The following is a 19456-nucleotide window of genomic DNA, read 5'->3' on the forward strand; positions in this document are numbered from 1 at the left end:
AGCTCCCGGGCTTATCAACGGCGAAGTGAGGGAACAGTGCGTACGGGAGGTCAATTTAAAGGCCAGCCCATGATGCACGATGGGCCGTCGCATCAATCAGCTTGTCGTGATCGTTTGTCGCGTTCCAATTGCCCCTGACCCACGTTGACCGCTCTGGCGTGTCCAAATTATTACTTAACGACAACGTTGGCAAGTACCGGTGCACCGCCACCGCAGCGACGAACCATGGTCAGATTTGTGGACATCCCTCTCGAATTATTGCCTTTAATCTTTGATTCCGTAGTCAGAGCTCAACATCTTGCATTCTTATCTTTGGTCAATAAGTCATTCAACGAATTTGCGATCCCAAGGCTCTACCAGCGCGTTTATATCTACGCATGGCATACAGAGGCTAAGTCAAAGGTGGATATCCTATTGCGATCTTTAATATCATCTCATCGTCATTGATCACATTCGGAATAGGTCGTTTTGCTGTTCCAAACTCTTTCCAGCTGTCCTCGTCTTGCACATTACGTTTCACGCCTTGGTGAGCCCGGATCGCTTAATGGCACCAACCAGTGCAGAAGCTAATTGGTGTTATATAGAGATAAGAGACTTTCCCAAGGCACTCTCTTCTTCGTCCTACAGTAACCTCCTAAATCTTTGCATACGAGGGATACGGAATTGCGTCAACTTAAGATCGTGTGCCTGGACTCGAGATGGTTCGCTGGAATCACCGATTCTCCTGGCTCTCCAGCAATGCTCCCAACTTACGGAGCTCGAGATCAACGGACACGACAGCGGATACTATAATCCTAACATACTCGCACAGTTTTCTAAACTGTCCAGAATATCACTCATAATGCCGAGCGCGCAAGTCATTGAAGTTCTTCCCTCCTGGATATCCGCTACAGGTCCAACCCTTCGCAACCTTACTATGATCTGCCAGGTATGACAAGTACTGGAACGATACGAACTCATTTTTATCGTTCTCCTTGGTAGACATCGAGTCTAATCACCGATATCTTACTGGAATCTCTCGCTCCTAGTATGACTGAACTGGATCAATTATTTATTATGGGATGCCCAAAGGTGACACATAGAGGCATTGGTGAAATCGTGTCAACCAATCGCAATGGCCTCACGGCTATCGGACTCGAGAGGCTTTCCCCAGCATTTGTGAGTCTTGAACCTTTCATCGTCACTACGCATCTATTGACTGTATTGGGTAGGATATGACCTTGTTTAACAACATTTGCAAAGAGCACCAGGCGTTTAGACGTCTTAGATCAATTACTTTGGCGGTTCATATTGAGACGCCCCTTCTGACATGGACGAGTCATGTCACGGAACTACTATCCACCGCGCCTTTAGAAATATTCCAAATTTATGCTACGACGCCAACTGTCAAAGTGGTTATCACAGACGAATTTTGGACATCCATTGTCACGATGCACGGGTCGCGTCTCAAGCGAATTTCTATTGACCGGATGTCAATCAGTCTGGATGCGTTACGTGGCATATGTTCCCAGTGCTCCGCTTTAGAGCAACTGTTTATCGTCACTGCGCGGATTAATTTGGTGCGCGGCTTGTGTTTTTGTGAGTTGAGGTGTTCATCCACGCCTGACAGGATGATGTGATACGATGCTTTGCTGCTGCTCAAAGCCTCCGCGCGATCCATGTCAACTTTTATTGTGAAGTGAATGAAACGGAAGAGCGGTCCATGATGAATGATGCTCTACGCATCGTCCGACACTGTCCTGCCACAGTGTCGCAGATTGGATGCGACACAAGAGTCTGGCATGTAAGTCGAATTCTCATCAAAACAATATGTTTCGTTCTAAACTAGAGCATGAAGGTACGACGCGAGGTGCGGATGAACGACATGGCTGAATTATACACTGTACCTATCCTCTCTAGGTATGAGAATCCGGACATCCCGGAGCAATTTCTTGTCGCTCGAGGGGCGTAGATCGACTACCTACATGTTAGGGACGTTCCTTGACAGATTTCGAATTCACACATCTGTGTACAAATATGAACTTTATTGATTTCCGAGGACGTGCGGGTATATTATATACGATACTTTAGTGCAACATGTGTGATGACCTCAAGCGTTAGGCTTTGTTTCTCATCCTGCCTACACGCATCCGTGGTCCTACAGTCTTCAAGGGAGGCTTCCGACCCGAGCAAGATGCTAAAAAAGTACGATATTGAAGTTGCTCGCGCCTGTGTGCCTGAATGGCCATCCAACCTTCAATAGTATCAAAAATGTCCTGAAAAAGATATGCTTAGAGATAGCTGCAACCACAGCAAGTTCTAATGCCTACCTGCATCATGGCTTGGGCATCTGGGACAGGACCCCAAAGATACATGTCAGTTCTTGGATCGACAAGGCGCAGCCGTGTTTGGAACTGCATCAATGCTGGTAAATTCGCGGTTTTGCACAATCTGTCGTCTGCGTATAGGAGGAGGGCGTGCATAGCGCACAGACGGTCAAAGTGTATCTCCTCCAACAGCATGGACAAGCAAAGGGAGATGTCTTCGGCCATCATGACTTTAGCAGAGAAGAGCGATCCCACAAGGCCAGCCTTGTTCACTCCCATCAGGGTGTAATCAGAATGTCGACCAGATGTAGAGCTTATGTGCCTCCAGTGGCCATTCTGAGAGTAACGTTTAGTACTCGTGTTTTCCCAAACAGCGGAGAAGGACTCAACTGATTTCCAGTGTCGGCGAAACATCTCCATAGAGCCTAGGCGCAAGAGCATCTCCAAACGTTTGGCTTGTGTCCGCGATTCCTTCTTTATCCTTTGTAATATGCTTTGCACTAACTTCGAAATAAGAGGCCCTGACTCAACGCTCTGCAATCCAGCGGCCAGCAGACATTCGGTAACGAAACCCAAGCCATAAATTCGGAGTTCTTTCATTTTGGCATCGACAATTTCTTCGAATGGTGCCGCCAAAACCGGGGATTCGCCGGGTTGCATGACAAACATGCTCTTGGTGTCTGAGGGATATGAATGGTCCTGGTCGCTCAGCGGCAAAGCGGTTTCCTCGGGATCGTTGGTTTCGTGTGAGGACTTTTCATCCGCATTAGGCTGACGGCCTTCAGAAACATCGACCGTGCTGCATGTGTCCGAGGCAACTCCTCCCAACGCTACAGTGTCCGAAGTAGGAGTGCAAGTCTCATATATGGTAGATGAAGATTCATCAGCGACAGCGAAAGTATCATCCATGGGAGTGGTTGGTGGCGCACGAGGGGAAATAACGCCCGCCTTCAGGGGCATAGTCATCGGGTGGGCCATCTCATTAGGCAGAAGAGTCCAAGCGTTGCGCGTAATAGGGCTTGGCAAGGGGAGAGTGCCAGGAGTATTCGCAAAGCACTTCATCATGTTGCGTGTCCTGATCTCCAGGTCACTTGCAAGAATGTGCTGCTGAGACTTCTTCTCCAGCTGTTCTAAGATTTGGGACGAAATATGATCTGGTAGCGTGTTAGGCAGCATGATTTGGCCTGACAGTTGAGAGTGGGAGAGATGTTGGAGGGACCATGGGTATGGGCTGCATCACAGTTTATATGTCTGGAATGTGTGGGTGTGGATATGTGGATTGGTCGGTTGTGGACCCAAACTTCAGTGGTCGTGTAAGGAATACAAACACGAGGTGAACTGCTATGGTCAAAGCTGGCAGTGGCAGTGAGAATAGGATACAGCAACATTGCTTGGTTTGTGACACAGCGCTCAGCTCGCACACAATGCTTAGCGCAGTGGCAACTCATGCTGCTGTGGAAGGAGAGATCAACTCACGCCACACAACGCAATGTCATGGTCACGGTGCACTGACTACACTGAAACCCACCGGTGCGCCACTGATTTGACCTTCAAGCAGATTGGACCGAGCGAAACGACAAAGACATATGTTTCATTGAGGGCGCTTGAATTCTAAATCCGAGGATCTTACTGTTCTTTAGATGCTTCAAGAGAACATACCTGACTTGGTGCCCAAACAAACCACTGGGATCTTGCTTGGTGGTGCACTAACCTAGCCTTGGTCCTTCTCGGTCCACCTACACAAATTCAGCAATCGAAAATTGTGGAGTAATTGGTTTACCATTGGGCGGGATAGCGCTGCAGCTGGGAACTCGAGGTGTGGCAATTCGAGGTGTTTCATAAATTGTGGCGTTCTCGACTCCGACTGGCCCGGGATGCGAGAATTCGGGCACCTAAGAGTGCACCGGTGAAAAGCAATACTAATTGCAAATTGTGTTCAACAAACATAGTACCTGACGCGAATCGACGCCTGACTAGTGGACTCTTCGATACGTGATCCGAATGGGATAAGTCTCTAATGAGGGCGCATCACGTTCATAGCACTTCAAAGGGCCTCTTGGGATGACGCGCAAGCTGGTCCCGGGCGCAGAGAGAGACGCTGAGATCCGAGAGATATTGCTATAGTCGGAAATGAGAAAATGAGAAGTGTTGTCCCTGGATGATTGCAGTGTCAATAAAATATGCATGTCCGATGCAGCGCCAGCTATAAGCAAACTGTCGCGAAAGAACATCGAATCTGGAGACTTGTTGGTACTCCATACGTATTAGATACCAGCAGTGATATTGTCACCTGCGAAGATTTCCCCAAGAAAACGAGGCTGCAGGTTGCTCATACGTGTCCAAAACCATCGTGGCGCTCAATATGTACCAGTGAAATCCAGCCAAAAATAAATCGATAGTCCAGCAGGCGAACAACGCAAGCACAAGTACAACAGTAAAGCTCGATATTTCAACCCGGGTGGGGTGAAAGAGCTTGCTGAACAGGATGAATTGTCAATCGTTAATTTGGCGGTCCAAACGGTCTGGCGGCAATATGTCAAAGAAACATGGATGGGTAAGTCGGAAGTCATTGTGGAAGAATTTTCAAAAACAGCGCACATTCGATGAGCTGAGGGCAATATTTAGCAACCGAACTGTGAAAGCCAACTCAAAACATATCAAGCCGATCCTGATATAGATGAGTACTTTCAACCCTGGAACGCGACACCTGTCTTCTTTGCTTCTGCAATGCCGCCTCCAGCAAACCCAGTACCTGACAATTCAATGAATCAGAATGCGGTGAAACGAAACGTAGTCCTTTGCTCCCCAAATTGACAAATACACACCTTCTCTCTTCAATTCGATCATGTCTTTATCGCCAAGTGTGTGATCACATACGATGCACTGCTTGGCCACCCGCACCAGCTTATCAACACATACTTTGCACACAACATGGGAACATGGTTTCATGACTATGAATGGTCAAATCCTGCAACTGATGTCAGAGACATGGACTTACGGAACATCATCCTATTATTGTGAAGATTACTTTTGCAGGCGGGGCAAATAGCAACTCCATCATCCTCTAACTTGGATTTTCCCTTGTCGCTCTCCGCGGGGGTAGATTCTGATGATTGTGACGCCGACGCAGTGGGTAGCAACGTAAACTTCACAGGGACCAATGCCTTCAGACTGAAGATGTCATGAGGGGTTGTTTACTATGACGAATGATATGCACCAACGTTATTGGGTGGGGTGGATTCCCTCCACGGCACGTTGTTTGAACCTTAACATCCTTGAGGGAGCTCGGCAAGCCGCTTGAGGTGTATGTAGGAGTTAGGGAAGGCAGCCAAAAGTCCGGTAATTTGTGTCGTAATGACTCCGCCTGCTCTCGTTCGATCTGTCTAAGGGCTGCCTCTTCAGCTTCACGGGTAAGAGATTCAACTGTTGAAGAGTCGAAGTCAAGCTTCCGCTTCGATGTTCGGGCTGAAAACTATTGAGTACACTAGGAGAAGTGAATGGACGAGGTACGTACAATCTTTCGCTTCAGCACCAGACGCAGACGCAACAGACGGCAGGTTTGCAGACAATCCTAGTTGACCTTTCTCGAAATCACGCAGTACACGTTCCCTGGCTGCCTCTCTAGCTCTCTGTTTCTCCTCTTCAGTTTCTTTCTTGAGCTGCTCAAGGCGCTCCTTCTGCCGCTTGATATCCTTCTTCTGTGTCACTGAATACTCAATTCATATGAAACTGCGTATGTCATTGTGAACTCACATAGGTCGGTGTACGCGCACTCCTTGCAGAATAAATGGCCTTGATCGCATGCTATTGGCTCTCTCGCTCGTTGTAAGCACAAAGCGCACGCATCAAAATTTCGCATCGATTCATTACCCAGGCGTTGCTGTTTCGGTACTTAGTGAAAGCCTTGGATGATGCAGCTAAGCAGACGCACCCGTTTCGTACCATACTCCGCCTTCTGTCTCTCAGCGTAAGAGAATACCGAAGATGCGGTATTATTTTTACTGTGCTTCGTCATGACAAGCTGCAACAACAAAAGGTCTGTCACTGGTTAACTGTCCCCACTGACCGAACGTAGGAATTACCTACTTTGGAAATCGGGTTACTCCGCAAATAGTGGGTTGAATGCTCACTGTATCACATCCTCGACTCGCAAGCTAGTAGCACTTTTGCGGGGTAGATCAGATTAAGATTGTCGTGCAGAGTCTATACCCCGTAGCTTTTCGGCATCGGATGTTCTGCTTTTGTAGTGTATGGATTGGATCTTGTTTTTGTGTCTAACTTTCTGAACAGCTGTATGTGGCTAAAGGATTGGTCAGTGGTCCAGTTATCTTTCGTGTTGTCTACTCTTCGTTGACGTTGCTTATCAGTTTATCTACATCTTTGTCCTTGAGGACGATCAGCGTTTGTCGTTCATGACGTCAAGCACACTTCTCGTGTGATGTTAAACGTGACATTGTCGCGCCGAATGCGCGTTGGCTTGAGTGATTTGGTGGGTGGTCAATTGGTTTTCGTGGTTTCGTGACGAAATTCGGTGCGCTCTCGTGTTTATGTTACTCAGCTTCGACAGTTAGATATCAACGACAAATGTGTTTTGATTCAGCGTCTTTCTGCATCTTTCGAAGGGGTGCGCCCCTTTCTTTGGTTCTTTGTCCAACACTGATAATGGTCATGTTTCTCACTCTCGTCTCGTTGCTGTGAATGGTCATTTTGACGCTCTTTGTGGAATCGAGGTCAAGACAGCCGTGTGCGGTGTCCACATCAGTGATGATGTTCCACTGGTGATGTTCTTGTCAGTTCTGAATCTGACCTCGCTAACTATCTTTCGTTGAATGCGGATGTGTCTCATCTCCTAGGGTCGAGACTTACAAGGTTCGGTCATTTTTGTGCTGTGAGCTGTCTTTGTGTCATATATTGATTTTGAATTGAGTTCTGGGGAAATTTTCCGAAGTGTCGCGCATTTGAGCTTTAGTTTTCACAGCCAAGCTACTAACACGGCCGGCCAGCAACAGGGATATCGGAATTGTGGCAGTTAAAGAAGAAAAACGAGTAGTCGAATGATCTGGCAAGCGCGAACCAAGACTCAAATCAAAGACTGATATCCATCACTTTTAGAATTTCCGAGTATCGGGATGGGTGCCATCGCACCGTGACGGATAGGCAAGCGAGGGCTAGCCTCTGTTCTAACAGAGTTACAGCGGCGGCAGTGTCTTGATTCTCCCTTCGTATATTCCCGCTACGACGTGGAGCGTGCGTGTTGACTCCGAATTCGCGTATGCTTAATGTCAAGTCACCAACGCATACCCCCTGTATTTCGAACTCCGAAGCGTGCTTATGACAAATATATTTGTCGAATGGTCGCAGCAGAAGAATATCAGAAGTACGTGGTATTATTACCATCCGTGATATCGGCCTCCGTCTTGCCATGGGCAGTCACCGATTATGCTATGCACTAAGTTCACAAAGAATTCAATGTTAATGTTAAAGCCTATTTCGCCGTGGGCACCATTGACTCGAAACTCCCGATGTCCAGTCCAGTGACTTCAGTATAGCATGTCATGAAAGGTCAGAAGTCATTACCTGTATAACTTGTCAACTACTTATTTAGACTGATTCAACAACTCTCAGGAGCAGTCAACCCTTTGGACCTTTGCCATCACAGGACTGCTATCTAGCCCGTTGATCGGGTGACGGAATCGCAATCATCATGCAAATGGTAACATGTCTACGGCCTGCCGGCTGCCGCGCATGCCCCACCGGCGGAGACAACCCCATTGTCCACGGTCACCCGATGGTCGTGTATCTACAGTCTAAACTATTGCGAAAGCGTCGCACACGGACTCAGTATTCAAATATCGGTAGTCCGGCACGTGCCAGCGGGTGCCAACATACGGTTCTTTGGGCGCTTGCCGCCTTTTCTGGAACACATGATTTCTGGCAGGTTGCCCAACAATATTTCGAGATGGCCTATAAAATCTAGCTGCTGTACCAATCCTTCAGCAATTTGTAAAATTCAACATACGATCAATGTCGCTCTCATCAAGCACTCCCAAATTTCGAGTAGCAATCTGGTGAGTCAAATAGCCCCTTATGAACATGGTGCGGACTGAATCTCCTGTGCAGCGGTGCAGGGATAGGAGGGCTTGTCCTTGCTATCACAATTGGGAAGTTTGCAGGTCACAGTATCCACATAGACTTGTATGAAGCGCATGAAGCTATCACAACTGCTGGGGCTGGGGTCGGAATCTCGCCGCGCACATTAGAGGTCATAAAAGAACTCGGCATATACGAAGAGTACTCCCGTGTTGCGAACAAGCCCTCTTCTTCCAGTCTTGGTATGTTAAATGGTTTGTTTATCAACTCTGGGTGTAACGTGATTCGTACCGACAGGGCCAACACTCAGGAGGTCTAATGCCCCACAGGGTGGTGTCGAATGGTTCCGTCAGAAACTGACTAACGCACCATCACATATCCATCGCCAGCATCTCGTAGAAATTCTCGAACAATTCCTTCCCTCATCATGCACACTCCATTTCAAGAAACGCCTCACTCGATATGACGAGCAGCCATCAGGATCACTTATCCTCCACTTCGCTGATGACGGTACCGCAACTACGGATTTGTTGATAGGGGCAGACGGCATCCGCTCATCAGCACGGAAGACGCTCTTCGAAACATTAAACCGAGACGTTGTAGACCCAACTAAGATAGGACACTACATTGATCCATCCTGGACTGGAACGCTTGTCTATCGTGCTATTATACCAGCGAAGAAGGTCTCGGAAATAGATCCAAACAACATAGCCTTGAAGGATTTTACAGTAGTAAGCCCTCAGAAATGCGGTCATGATCGTCGCGATTGACTTCCATTTTGCAGTTCTGTGGGATGGGAAAGGTAGATTATTGCGACCACTGGTCTCCGCTTGCTGATGATCCACTATGACTTCTAGAACATCATCACGTATCCGGTTGCACAAGGAACACAGATCAATGTAGCGGCATTTGTTCGTGATGATCAAAAAGCTGGCACACCTTTCGAGGGCCATTGGGTTACAGATGTGTCCTGTAAAGAGCTCCAGGAGTTATATCAGGATTTCGAGCCTGATGTTAGAAATCTGTTGAAGGTAAGTCTTGGGCTGGGTCGCTCACATCGTCCTCGACCGACCACATTTCTTCAGTGTTCCGAAACCACCTCAAGATGGGCACTTCATGTAGTAAATGAATTGCCGTTATCCGCTAACGGCAGAGTTGCCCTGATAGGTGATGCGGTACGCTTCTCCTTGCTGAGTCGAAGATCCTTTGACGAAATTGTGTAGTGCCATGCCATGACACCCTACTTTGGTGCAGGAGCTGGTCAAGCAATGGAGGTAAGGTTGATCTTTAACCAGACTCTGTGATCTTACCTTGTACAAAGGATGCTTTTGTGCTCGGCCGCCTTCTTGCCCACCCACTCACAACATTGGATAACGTGCCCGCCGCGCTGAAAGCATACCAGGACGTTCGCTTGCCATTCGTTCAATTTTTAGCACGTGAATCGCAACGTGCAGGACATATGGTCGACATTGAACCGCCTAGTACGGATGAAGACAATGCACATGTACAAGCAAACCTGGATACTCAAAAAGAGAAGGTCTTAGCTCAGTTCGATTGGGCAAGCAAGGGTGGTGCCGTTGCCGAATGGTTAGAAGCAGAAAGGAAATTCCAGGAAAGCATAGGTTTGACGGACGGGCAATATGAAAATGGGTGTATCGTTGATGTTGTCAGGACGCTCTCTGCCCTGAACGTCTAAGCACATTTACGACGACTATGTGCATGATAAATGTTACTATGTATGACCATTGTATATGTCATAGAATAAAAGCTACCTCGAAGCTTAGTAGTTGCCTCTACCAAGGAACAATGTGGCCACTGGCACTGACTCGGACATTTCGCGTTGCTGATTTACACTTGACTTGTCTTTGATCAGTGATCACGATCTCTCATTCATGAACGTCTTTTCTGCGCACTCACACAGGACACAGCTAATTCTAGCAGCTGTATCAGCATCTTTACTGACGTCGGGCCTGTTTACTGCATATAATGCTTATATTCGACGCGAACGGAGACGCAGTCTCGATCGAGACATCCTCAGGTCAATAACAGATCAGGATGAAGGCTCAAAACAACGCTTGAGACCAAAGGACGACGAGCCATTGGATGAACAAATTCTCCGCATTGGTGTTAACGGGCACAACGAAGAGTTGGTCAGGGAGCAGCTCGCGCGGTGCTATGCATTTTTCGGGGATGAGGGCATGGCACGCGTTCGGGAAAAGTCTGTTGTGGTCGTTGGCTGTGGTGGTGTCGGTAGCTGGGCGGCAGTCATGTTGGTCAGGTCGTACGTGCTTATTACCGTCTACTATACGTGTTATTGTGATTCACGAATTACGTGCAGAGGCGTGTCGAAGATCCGACTGGTGGACTTTGACTATGTGACGCTTTCCTCGTTGAACCGACATGCTACGGCTGTGCTTGCAGATGTAGGAACGCCTAAGGTGGGATGTATTGAGCGGACGCTCAAGCAGATCTCCACATGGGTGGATGTGGACAGCCGCGTTGAGATTTGGAGGAAGGAAGACGGAGGGAGGTTGCTGGAGGGAGCAGATTGGGTCATCGGTATGTGAATGTGCCCTTCGGTCTTGTTCACCATTGCTCAGCTTGTTTTGAAAAGACGCAATAGATAACATCACCACCAAAGTCGACTTGCTGAAGTATTGTCATGAGCATAATATCAAAGTTCGTCCTTGCTGCTGGCTGCTACCCAATCCTATCCAACTCATGCTATTGTAGGTGTTCTCGTCTATGGGTGCTAGCGCAAAGGCAGATCCTACACGAATTCAGATTAGTGACATCTCGTACACGATGTACGACCCTCTCGCACGTTCTGTTCGGCGCAGGTTACGGCTGCAGGGTGTATCCTCAGGAATTCCTGTGGTTTATTCTACAGAAGTCCCAGGAGATGTGAAGCTACTCCCCCTGCCCGAAGAAGAATTCCAGAAAGGTGACGTCAAAGAACTTGGAGTATTCGATGATTTCAGGGTGCGAATATTACCAGTCCTCGGTATGTCCTTGATTCTTTCAAATTGGCGTCCTGGTATCTTATTGTTCTTCCGCGGGGCAGGCCCCTTGCCATCTCTTTTCGGGCTGCACATAGCAACCTTCATCCTCTGTGAGATGGCCGGAAACCCAATTCTGAACCCTTTGCCCATAAAGAATCGCAAGAAGCTCTACGAGCGCCTCCTTCGTGATCTATTGCATCGTGAATCGAAGTTTGTTGGGGAGCCGATCAAGTGAGTTCACACTTCACTACTTCCGACAAGCCTTACACTTCATGCAGTAAATTACCTATCGACGAAGATGACGTCGCATTGATATTTGAGGACCTGCATCTCGGTCGTTCCGTCGTGCCTCCACACGCTGTCCCTGCACACCCGGCACTTCTGCGGTGGGATCCAGCTAAACCACTTACCCCAGAAAACTGTGTGGTTTTTGATTCTACGGAGGTGGAGAAGCACGTAAGAGAGTGCTTGGCACCGCGGACCGAGGAAGCGCATCCGAGAAAAACCCCGAGAGATGTGTGGGGAGACGAAGTTCAGGCTGTTGTGGAACGTCATGCAGCCGACGTGGCAAAATACAGAGCGTGGGTTGGGCTATAACAAGAGCCTTGAGTAGCACACACGGTCAGCATCTGGAAAATCACTATGGATCGAGTATATCGATCATATCAGAAAGCCTCGTTTTCTGATAGAATTATAACTGCGGCGCATAGATATCTAATAGGTTATACTGTAACGATACAATCTTCTTTACTTCACGGGTCACATCTTACAACACTTCTTCTCCCTTGCGCTATTCCCATCTCGTCCAATTGGCCCTGAGCCCTACGTAACATAGATGAGGGTACGTCTTTGAGAGTTGACTATACAAATAGTTATGAAAGCGCCAACAAGTAGCCCCGTGACGATGCATGTCGCGGTCTCGGCCAACGAATGCGGCCGGCGCTTTGGGTGTCGCTGCGGTTCTCCATGCGGTGGTTCCAATTGTGGTATAAGCTGAGTCTGCTCCGCGACGGACCGCTGTTGTTCTTGGTGGATGACAATCGTAGGGGCAAAAATGAGGGTGGGTGTCTTCGACTGATTGCTATCCGAACTCTCGGAACCAGGTGTAGCTGCAACAGCAACAGCAGCCTGCGAAATAGATGTCGGGACAGTAAATGGTGGTAGCGCTAAGACAAGGGTGTCTTCGTCGGCTGGGAAATCGACGATAGACGCGGGGGGTGAGGGAGGCATAACAACGGATCCTTCGACCTCGGCTTCCATCACGTCGTTCTTGAGATCGACTGATGAAGCAACTTCGGCCTCTTCGTAGTCCTGTACAACACGTTCGAGGTCGGAGACTACCCCTTGCAATCTCCGGACCTCTTCGATCGCTATCCCCTTCTGCTTCTCTCGAACTTCTTCACCAACTGATTGGACGAGGGAGCGAATGACGTCCCACATCTCGACGTGGTCTCGTGACCACCACTGGGCTGGCCATTGTGCGATTATGAATGCAAGGCTGCATACTGTCTCGGTAGCTTCGGTGAAATCGTCCACGACAACGCTATGGAACCAGGGACGCAGAAATGCCATTGCCAAGCGAACGGAGCTTCCAGTTGCATCGCGAAGACGATGCTCAGTGGGAAGGTGCAAGAACTGATCCGACATATCTTGGCAGAACTGGCGGAAACTAGGCTTGCGATCCATTGTATCCCATGATAGGATATTAAACTGCGACGAAGACGACCTCTTATCAACCATGGTGTCTTGGCGGAGGAAGTATGACGGGAGTTTGTCGATGATGCTTAGAAGGGGGACTGAGGCTAGAACAGCCGAACCGGGGATAGATCCATGAACAAGGACGTCTTGCGACTCCAATGCGAATCTGTACCACTTCCAGTAGTCCAGATGCCTTCTAAGTAATGAAATCAGCTTATCAGAGCAACCAGGAGTCCGATCGAAAAATACTGACTCATTGGGTGTGCCCTTTCGTAGTAGCTCCAGGGCGGTCGCAGCTCGACCGGCGAGCTGACGTGCATCGATAATGGCGATTTCAATGTCGTGCTTGAGACCAACCCGGTACCTACGGGTAGCCTCCCAAATAGCCCAGGCAAAGCTGAACGTAGTCGAGATGTAAGGGGACATGTGTCTCTGCGTCCAGTCCATGTGCTGGGCAACATCTGCATAACTGCTCGTTGAAGCTACTGGCTTGCCTGTAAACGGCTGTCGAAGCCGCTCTGCAGCCTCTCTAAATTGCTCGTTGTACTTCTGGCCTACAAAGTAGGGCTCAGTAGAATCAAAGAATGGAGAGCGTTGCTTCGGAGTATATACACGAAACAAGAAATGGTTGTCCTGGATAAGGCGATCAAAAGTATGATCAGAGCCATACCCGTATTGAGGTAGCGGACCACCCGAAATTGGGCTCTGAGGTGGGGATGTAATGATGGTCATGGTATGTAACGTCGAGAGACCAGAGGATATGGATCAGCTTGGGCTGAAGGAAATGCTTTTCTAGAAATTGGAATCGTCCTCGTGTTATCCAGCCCTATCGATGATCGATCCGAGTCATGGAGATGAAGACAAACACATGGACTCAACGAGGCTTTTAATTGCATGGACATGGACAGGTCTGAAATGGAAAGTAAAGGCCCCACCTACCTGAGCTTTCCGCTCACCAGAGTGACAGCTGCGCATGAGTCGGCATTCGTCAACGTTCTTGACTGGGAGCGGACTTGGGGCGGACGGCGGTTGTATAAATATCATTCCCTACGTCGCGTTGATGCCTGAATGCAGATAGCATAAACTTACAGACAGATGTTGAGTGGGTATTCTTGAGTGAGCCTTTTGTATTCCGTCAGATATCGCGTCAACGGCGTCGAGCATGGTCCAACATTGGTCCAACACCGTTGACCTTGAAACCGTGAGCGCTCGAGCCGCTGAGCTTCAATTCCTAAAGCGGGTTGCGCCACGGGTTGCGCCATGATTCTGCAACGTTTCGCCGAAGAACCCAAGAAGAACCCAACGAGGATTCGTCGTTTCTGCACAGCACCACTAGCACACCTCATCCGGTGTGCTTAGTAAGATTCTTGGCAGCATGGAAGCTGCACGATTCGATGCGATACAGCCTTCATTCCATCTCGGAGAAGACTCAGATTATATGTGAGATTCAATACGTATCTTACTGCTTGACGCTGCTTCTGTATGCGGTGTCCCAATTGGTGACTGATCTATCATCATCTCCAAGCTTGTGGGGAATGATGCGGACGGACGACCAAGTAAATGCCTCTGTCGAAGTGTCATGGTGCGCCCGACAACGTTCCTAACGGGTTAACGTGTGTCCGTCCTCCTTGGCAAGCTCTTATTTGTCCAAAAGTGAGTCTTCAATATCGCTGGTGCTAACAGGAACTATATCAGATTATCACAGATGTACCTCAACAGGCAATCATCCATCTTGATAATCTCGTCATCTTGGCGGTCCACTTCGCCACCTTGCATGCCGAAAATGAGACCACGACTGCAGCCTATGCCCAGTAGATCTGCGATTGGGCAATCTCCATGGCTGACAGGGGTGGCGTTTATGCGGCAGTCGTACACCCTTCTTTGCATGCAAATCTTTTCCACAGCTCCCCATTAGTGACGGATCGTGAGTTAACTACTATCAACGAGTAGTAGTCGTCCGGCGTCCGGATCCTTTCATCTCGGCGGCCAAGCAACGTTCGTCTCAATGTTGCCTGCGCCTATAACGAAAGAAGTCAAGAATGGGCAAACCGCTGACGGAGATATGCTCTTGGCATAACTCTATTACCGCTTGTCCAAGGAAGAGTAGAGTGGCCCGGTAAACTTGTACTCAATTATAGAGTCCTTGGCAGCTCATCAGAAATCGCAATTTCTATGCTTTCCACCGATGTCGGCGCTGTTTTGCGATTGAACAGATGGACTACAATTCACTATAGCCGCTTCAATTCCGCCACAAGATGGCGATGCGCACTTTTTCTGATTGTTCTCACTGTTCTCAGAGATTATTCCCTGAGCCTTACCCCCTATATTTTCAGATCAAGATGCTCACACCCTATCTGGTATATAAAGGCGGGTTTCAAGTGTTGAGCGTCCCACATATCATCCAGCCATGTCTTCGCTGCGTCGCCCACTCGTCACTGCACTACAAGGCGCATCGTCCAGAAGAGTCGCGCAATCCTTACCTGCGCGACTGTCTTCAACGATGTCAGGTGCGGTCACCGCGCAAGAATACGAGGCACTCACTATTCCACCAATATTCGACATATTTGACGCTCCAGTGCGCCTTGGAGAGTCTTCCGCACTTGTTGGACGAACAGCCACAACCGCTCGTGTCGTTGCACACGAACGCGACGGTGAAAAATTGCGAAATGCCGCTACCATCTTCACCCGAGTTCACCATTTTTCCTCACTACCTCCCCCCGTCGTGTTCGATGGCCCAGCTCGCCCAACACATTTATTCCCGCGAGCCCTTGAAAATCGTCGCAAAATACGGCAACGCCTATCTCCCTCGCCTAACAGGCAGGCACACACCCCTTCATCCCCCTTCATGTCAACATCAGAGCCTGTGTATGAAATCTTTGATGGACCTTCGCGGATAAACCGCTATAAATACCCAACGTCATCCTCACAGGTACTTTATACCATTCTAACTGAGGCTGCACTCACTCACACATACCTCCTCTTAGTCTTCATCACGGCCATATATTTGCCTTGCTCTAGGCATATCTGGAGCCTTTGGTTGGCTGGCGATGAAGGAACAACTGGATGACCAACAGCAGCAGGGAATCGGGACATCTTCATAAGCGGGCGTGAAGTTTAGGCTCGAAACAAGTATCGTTTCGCGCCAAGACATCCGTGCAGTCCGAGCTGCTTATTCGCGGTACCCGAGCCTGCTAGCGTGGGTTCGCAGGTCTTCGAGTTCAGCCATGCGGCGTTTAGGCATAACAGCCATGCATACGTGGTCGGTGTTACGTCTTCTCGTCGAATGTTCTCATCTTTCGTTTCGGGTCTCATGTCGTTTTCAATGCCTTATCTGGGTCATTCATAGGTTCCGATTATGAACCAACCCCGCCTTTCTTTTTAGAGCCGTGTTTTATATTGTACGGTGTGTATCGATAGCGTGCTTGTTATTACAATTGTAGCCCTTTTAGATGTTTATAGACGTGTATCACGGTCCTGGCAGGTGCAATCATATCGGTCTCCTTCTAGCAATTGCCCACACAACTATTAGGTCCGCGAGCAGGAGTGGAGAACGAAGTTGAATGGGGGTGCATGGACTGACGAAGGATTTCGAGGTTCATATGACTACCACCGGGTTGTGTGGCCAGCACAGGTAACCGAAATTGGGAAAGCCACCGCTGGTGGTGACGTTGGTGGAGGCGAGGAGAATTCTGAGGCAGATAGCGGAAGTGGGGAAGAACAAGTCATGTCGGAGGAATGAACGTTCTGAATTCTACTCGGTATTTTGCACCCGTTCATCTTACATGTTTTTCAACCAGGCCACTTCAACTCTTCGCAAGCGCCATAGTCTATACTTACCAGTCTGCACTTTGTACCACACTAATCACAACACTCGGTTGGGAGAACGTTTGGTTTGGAGACAGAAATGTCGGTAGCAGGTGTGACTGCGCATGCGTGGGCGTCTGGGATAATTTGCGCTGGACTGGAGTGGATCTGGGCACTGCGGCTGGCGTGCGCCAATAGCAATATGATAGCCCCAAGATTCCATTTGTTAAAGTTGTCTTTGAGCTGTCCCGACTCCCGAGACTGTTGCCGCCGCCGGTCAACGACTCGGATGGAGGTACTGCCTTTTTTCAGGCACCATGAATGTCACGCCGGGCAGGGCGCCGAAGTGAACTGTTTCTCATCATTGGTGCGAAAACAAGGAGACTTTGGATAGCTTTTGAAAAAAAAGGATGTGGATGTGTGAGTTGAGAGGAGAATCGCAGACGCGGTCGGCGCCCCGGCGTGGTCACCGTGGCTATCTTATTATACATCAATTTGTTCCGTACCCACTGTGACCGATTGGACCTCAGGCTCCATGGAACATACCTCTTTTATTTCCTGGACACCTTCCATTACATTAATTCGACCCATAGAACATGCTATCAAATCGGGTCATCGCTGCAGCACGCAGTCGTGCCTTTCTCGCAGGCAGAAACAGTGCCCAATACCGTGACACTGCTGTATCGTTGTCGAAAGGATGGTGCGCGTTGCCAACTCTGGGTGTTCTTCTCTCTGTTGGCAGCATAGCTTACGGATGGTTACTTTGTTGTCTGTATAGGAAAATGGCCGGCTCGCAAATGAGACGTGCACAGTTCCATTCATCGCATCTCCTCCAAGGTTAGTGCTATGACGTATCTAAACAACGGAACATGACAATTTTGTTGGTCTTGCTGACCCACAGCTGAGACTGTAAAAGTCCCACAGATGGCAGAGTCCATCTCCGAAGGTACTCTTCGGTCATGGTCAAAACAGGTTGGGGATAGCGTAGAGGCTGATGAGGAAGTCGCGACGATCGAGACGGATAAGGCTAGTATCGGCTGATTTGTACCTTTATCGGACGGAAAACGCATACTAATGTCTTCTCCTGCAGATTGATGTTTCCGTTAACGCGCCTAAAGCAGGGAAGATTGTGGAGCTGCTAGCAAAGGAGGATGACACTGTCAGTGTCGGTCAGGACCTCTTCAGAATTGAACCTGGTGAAGGTGGTGGTAGGTCCCACGTCTCTGATAAAATACACTATTTTTTCATGTGGTTCTAGCATCTCCCGCTCCTCAAGAACAGAAGAAGGTAGACCCTGAAGAGCCTAAGGACCAAAAACTGGACAAGACAACGTCGGAGTCTTCCGCACCTTCAGGAGCAGACAAGCAGAGTGGTGTTATTCCTTCCGAAGGACCTAAAGAGTCCAAGAAGGAAGTGAAGCAGGTCTCAAAACCAAAGGAGGACAAGTCAAAAGCACCTCCGGCCACGTCAAAGGCACCAGGCAATCGGGGTGAGACAAGAGTAAGCATGACATCGTTGTACCTCCTTCGAAGATACCGACGTGCCTCTTTTACTTAGGTCAAGATGAACCGTATGCGCCTGCGCATTGCTGAGCGTCTCAAGGAGTCTCAAAACGCTGCCGCTTCACTCACGACATTCAATGAGATCGACATGTCGTCTCTCATGGAGATGCGAAAGAAGTATAAGGATGAGGTGCTCAAGGAACATGACGTCAAGCTTGGTTTCATGAGCGCATTCGCTCGTGCATGCGCGCTGGCACTGAAGGAAATTCCTGCTGCAAACGCGTCCATTGAGGGTGACGAGATTGTCTACCATGATTTCGTCGACCTCAGTGTCGCTGTCGCGACTCCAAAGGGCTTGGTCACTCCCGTAGTGAGGAATGCCGAGGGCATGGGTTTTGTTGAGATCGAGAAGGAAATTGCCGCCCTCGGCACCAAGGCCAGGGATGGTAAGTTGACTCTCGAGGACATGGCAGGAGGTACCTTCACCATGTAAGCTTTTCTGGTCCTCATTGCAAACCAAGACTAATTTCATGCCCCTAGTTCCAATGGCGGCGTCTTCGGCTCATTGTATGGAACGCCCATTATTAACTTGCCTCAGTCTGCTGTGCTCGGCATGCATGCAATCAAGGACAAACCCGTTGTAGTCAACGGCCAGATAGTCATCCGACCCATCATGGTTGTCGCCCTCACTTACGACCACAGACTACTCGATGGTCGGGAGGCAGTTACCTTCTTAGGTTTGTCCTCTTCCTGTCATTTGGTCTCATCTGACGCGTTGACGGCGTTTGCAGTGAAGGTTCGCGACTACATCGAGGACCCCCGCAAAATGCTTCTTGCATTGAACTGAGCTTGCCTTGGCGAATTCTGATGGCGAGAGACCCGCGGTTAGGTGCACTTGCTCTTATAAGTTACAGTAATTTCGCAGTTAGTATTTCAGTGATAAATTCCTTGGTATATAGTTGTCATTGTCGTTCTCACATTACCACTCATGGATGACATCATCTTGCGGGACAATGAGCATGCTTAATCCACCCTCGTATCGACTTCCAGCCCA

General features: G+C 48.9%; 9 protein-coding genes across 9 annotated transcripts; 6 read left to right on the forward strand and 3 right to left on the reverse strand.

The window, feature by feature from the left end:
* The first annotated feature begins 4 nt into the window (after positions 1–4).
* Positions 5–2255, forward strand: DEU56DRAFT_404161 (uncharacterized protein). The gene is made up of 7 exons (XM_041346055.1): positions 5–402; positions 463–526; positions 585–928; positions 982–1158; positions 1212–1559; positions 1610–1783; positions 1838–2255. Exons 1-7 carry the CDS (start codon positions 226–228, stop codon positions 1949–1951), a joined length of 1398 nt encoding a protein of 465 aa, XP_041207534.1. The 5' UTR covers positions 5–225; the 3' UTR covers positions 1952–2255.
* Positions 1858–3584, reverse strand: DEU56DRAFT_404169 (uncharacterized protein). Its single transcript, XM_041346056.1, has 3 exons — positions 2697–3584; positions 2310–2642; positions 1858–2255 (listed from the first exon to the last, which is right to left on the reverse strand). The coding sequence occupies exons 1-3, from the start codon at positions 3480–3482 to the stop codon at positions 2097–2099; spliced, it is 1278 nt and encodes a 425-aa protein (XP_041207535.1). The 5' UTR covers positions 3483–3584; the 3' UTR covers positions 1858–2096.
* A 1024-nt stretch (positions 3585–4608) lies between these two features.
* Positions 4609–6346, reverse strand: DEU56DRAFT_901940 (uncharacterized protein). Its single transcript, XM_041356576.1, has 7 exons — positions 6238–6346; positions 6060–6186; positions 5821–6012; positions 5528–5771; positions 5305–5477; positions 5132–5257; positions 4609–5058 (listed from the first exon to the last, which is right to left on the reverse strand). The coding sequence occupies exons 1-7, from the start codon at positions 6319–6321 to the stop codon at positions 4994–4996; spliced, it is 1011 nt and encodes a 336-aa protein (XP_041207536.1). The 5' UTR covers positions 6322–6346; the 3' UTR covers positions 4609–4993.
* A 1984-nt stretch (positions 6347–8330) lies between these two features.
* On the forward strand, positions 8331–10092 carry DEU56DRAFT_913583 (uncharacterized protein; the record flags this gene model as incomplete). Its single annotated transcript, XM_041357541.1, has 8 exons — positions 8331–8374; positions 8427–8638; positions 8694–9127; positions 9181–9198; positions 9254–9427; positions 9482–9571; positions 9620–9670; positions 9718–10092. The coding sequence occupies 8 exons, from the start codon at positions 8331–8333 to the stop codon at positions 10090–10092; spliced, it is 1398 nt and encodes a 465-aa protein (XP_041207537.1).
* An 87-nt stretch (positions 10093–10179) lies between these two features.
* Positions 10180–12108, forward strand: DEU56DRAFT_404271 (uncharacterized protein). The gene is made up of 6 exons (XM_041346057.1): positions 10180–10677; positions 10735–10955; positions 11011–11075; positions 11130–11400; positions 11461–11629; positions 11677–12108. Exons 1-6 carry the CDS (start codon positions 10289–10291, stop codon positions 11993–11995), a joined length of 1434 nt encoding a protein of 477 aa, XP_041207538.1. The 5' UTR covers positions 10180–10288; the 3' UTR covers positions 11996–12108.
* Positions 12087–14004, reverse strand: DEU56DRAFT_404322 (uncharacterized protein). The gene is made up of 2 exons (XM_041346058.1): positions 13350–14004; positions 12087–13292 (listed from the first exon to the last, which is right to left on the reverse strand). Exons 1-2 carry the CDS (start codon positions 13826–13828, stop codon positions 12221–12223), a joined length of 1551 nt encoding a protein of 516 aa, XP_041207539.1. The 5' UTR covers positions 13829–14004; the 3' UTR covers positions 12087–12220.
* A 352-nt stretch (positions 14005–14356) lies between these two features.
* On the forward strand, positions 14357–14911 carry DEU56DRAFT_756835 (uncharacterized protein; the record flags this gene model as incomplete). Its single annotated transcript, XM_041350066.1, has 4 exons — positions 14357–14445; positions 14502–14678; positions 14733–14749; positions 14802–14911. 4 exons carry the CDS (start codon positions 14357–14359, stop codon positions 14909–14911), a joined length of 393 nt encoding a protein of 130 aa, XP_041207540.1.
* Positions 14912–15503: 592 nt separating this feature from the next.
* On the forward strand, positions 15504–16197 carry DEU56DRAFT_738255 (uncharacterized protein; the record flags this gene model as incomplete). Its single annotated transcript, XM_041348647.1, has 2 exons — positions 15504–16025; positions 16081–16197. 2 exons carry the CDS (start codon positions 15504–15506, stop codon positions 16195–16197), a joined length of 639 nt encoding a protein of 212 aa, XP_041207541.1.
* A 1164-nt stretch (positions 16198–17361) lies between these two features.
* On the forward strand, positions 17362–19436 carry DEU56DRAFT_404369 (uncharacterized protein). The gene is made up of 7 exons (XM_041346059.1): positions 17362–17737; positions 17802–17926; positions 17991–18108; positions 18159–18400; positions 18458–18891; positions 18943–19139; positions 19194–19436. The coding sequence occupies exons 1-7, from the start codon at positions 17497–17499 to the stop codon at positions 19247–19249; spliced, it is 1413 nt and encodes a 470-aa protein (XP_041207542.1). The 5' UTR covers positions 17362–17496; the 3' UTR covers positions 19250–19436.
* The last annotated feature ends 20 nt before the right edge of the window (positions 19437–19456 follow it).

Source organism: Suillus clintonianus (assembly GCF_016758775.1).
Source record: "Suillus clintonianus strain FC179 chromosome Unknown DEU56scaffold_44, whole genome shotgun sequence".
NCBI classification, from domain to species: domain Eukaryota; kingdom Fungi; phylum Basidiomycota; class Agaricomycetes; order Boletales; family Suillaceae; genus Suillus; species Suillus clintonianus.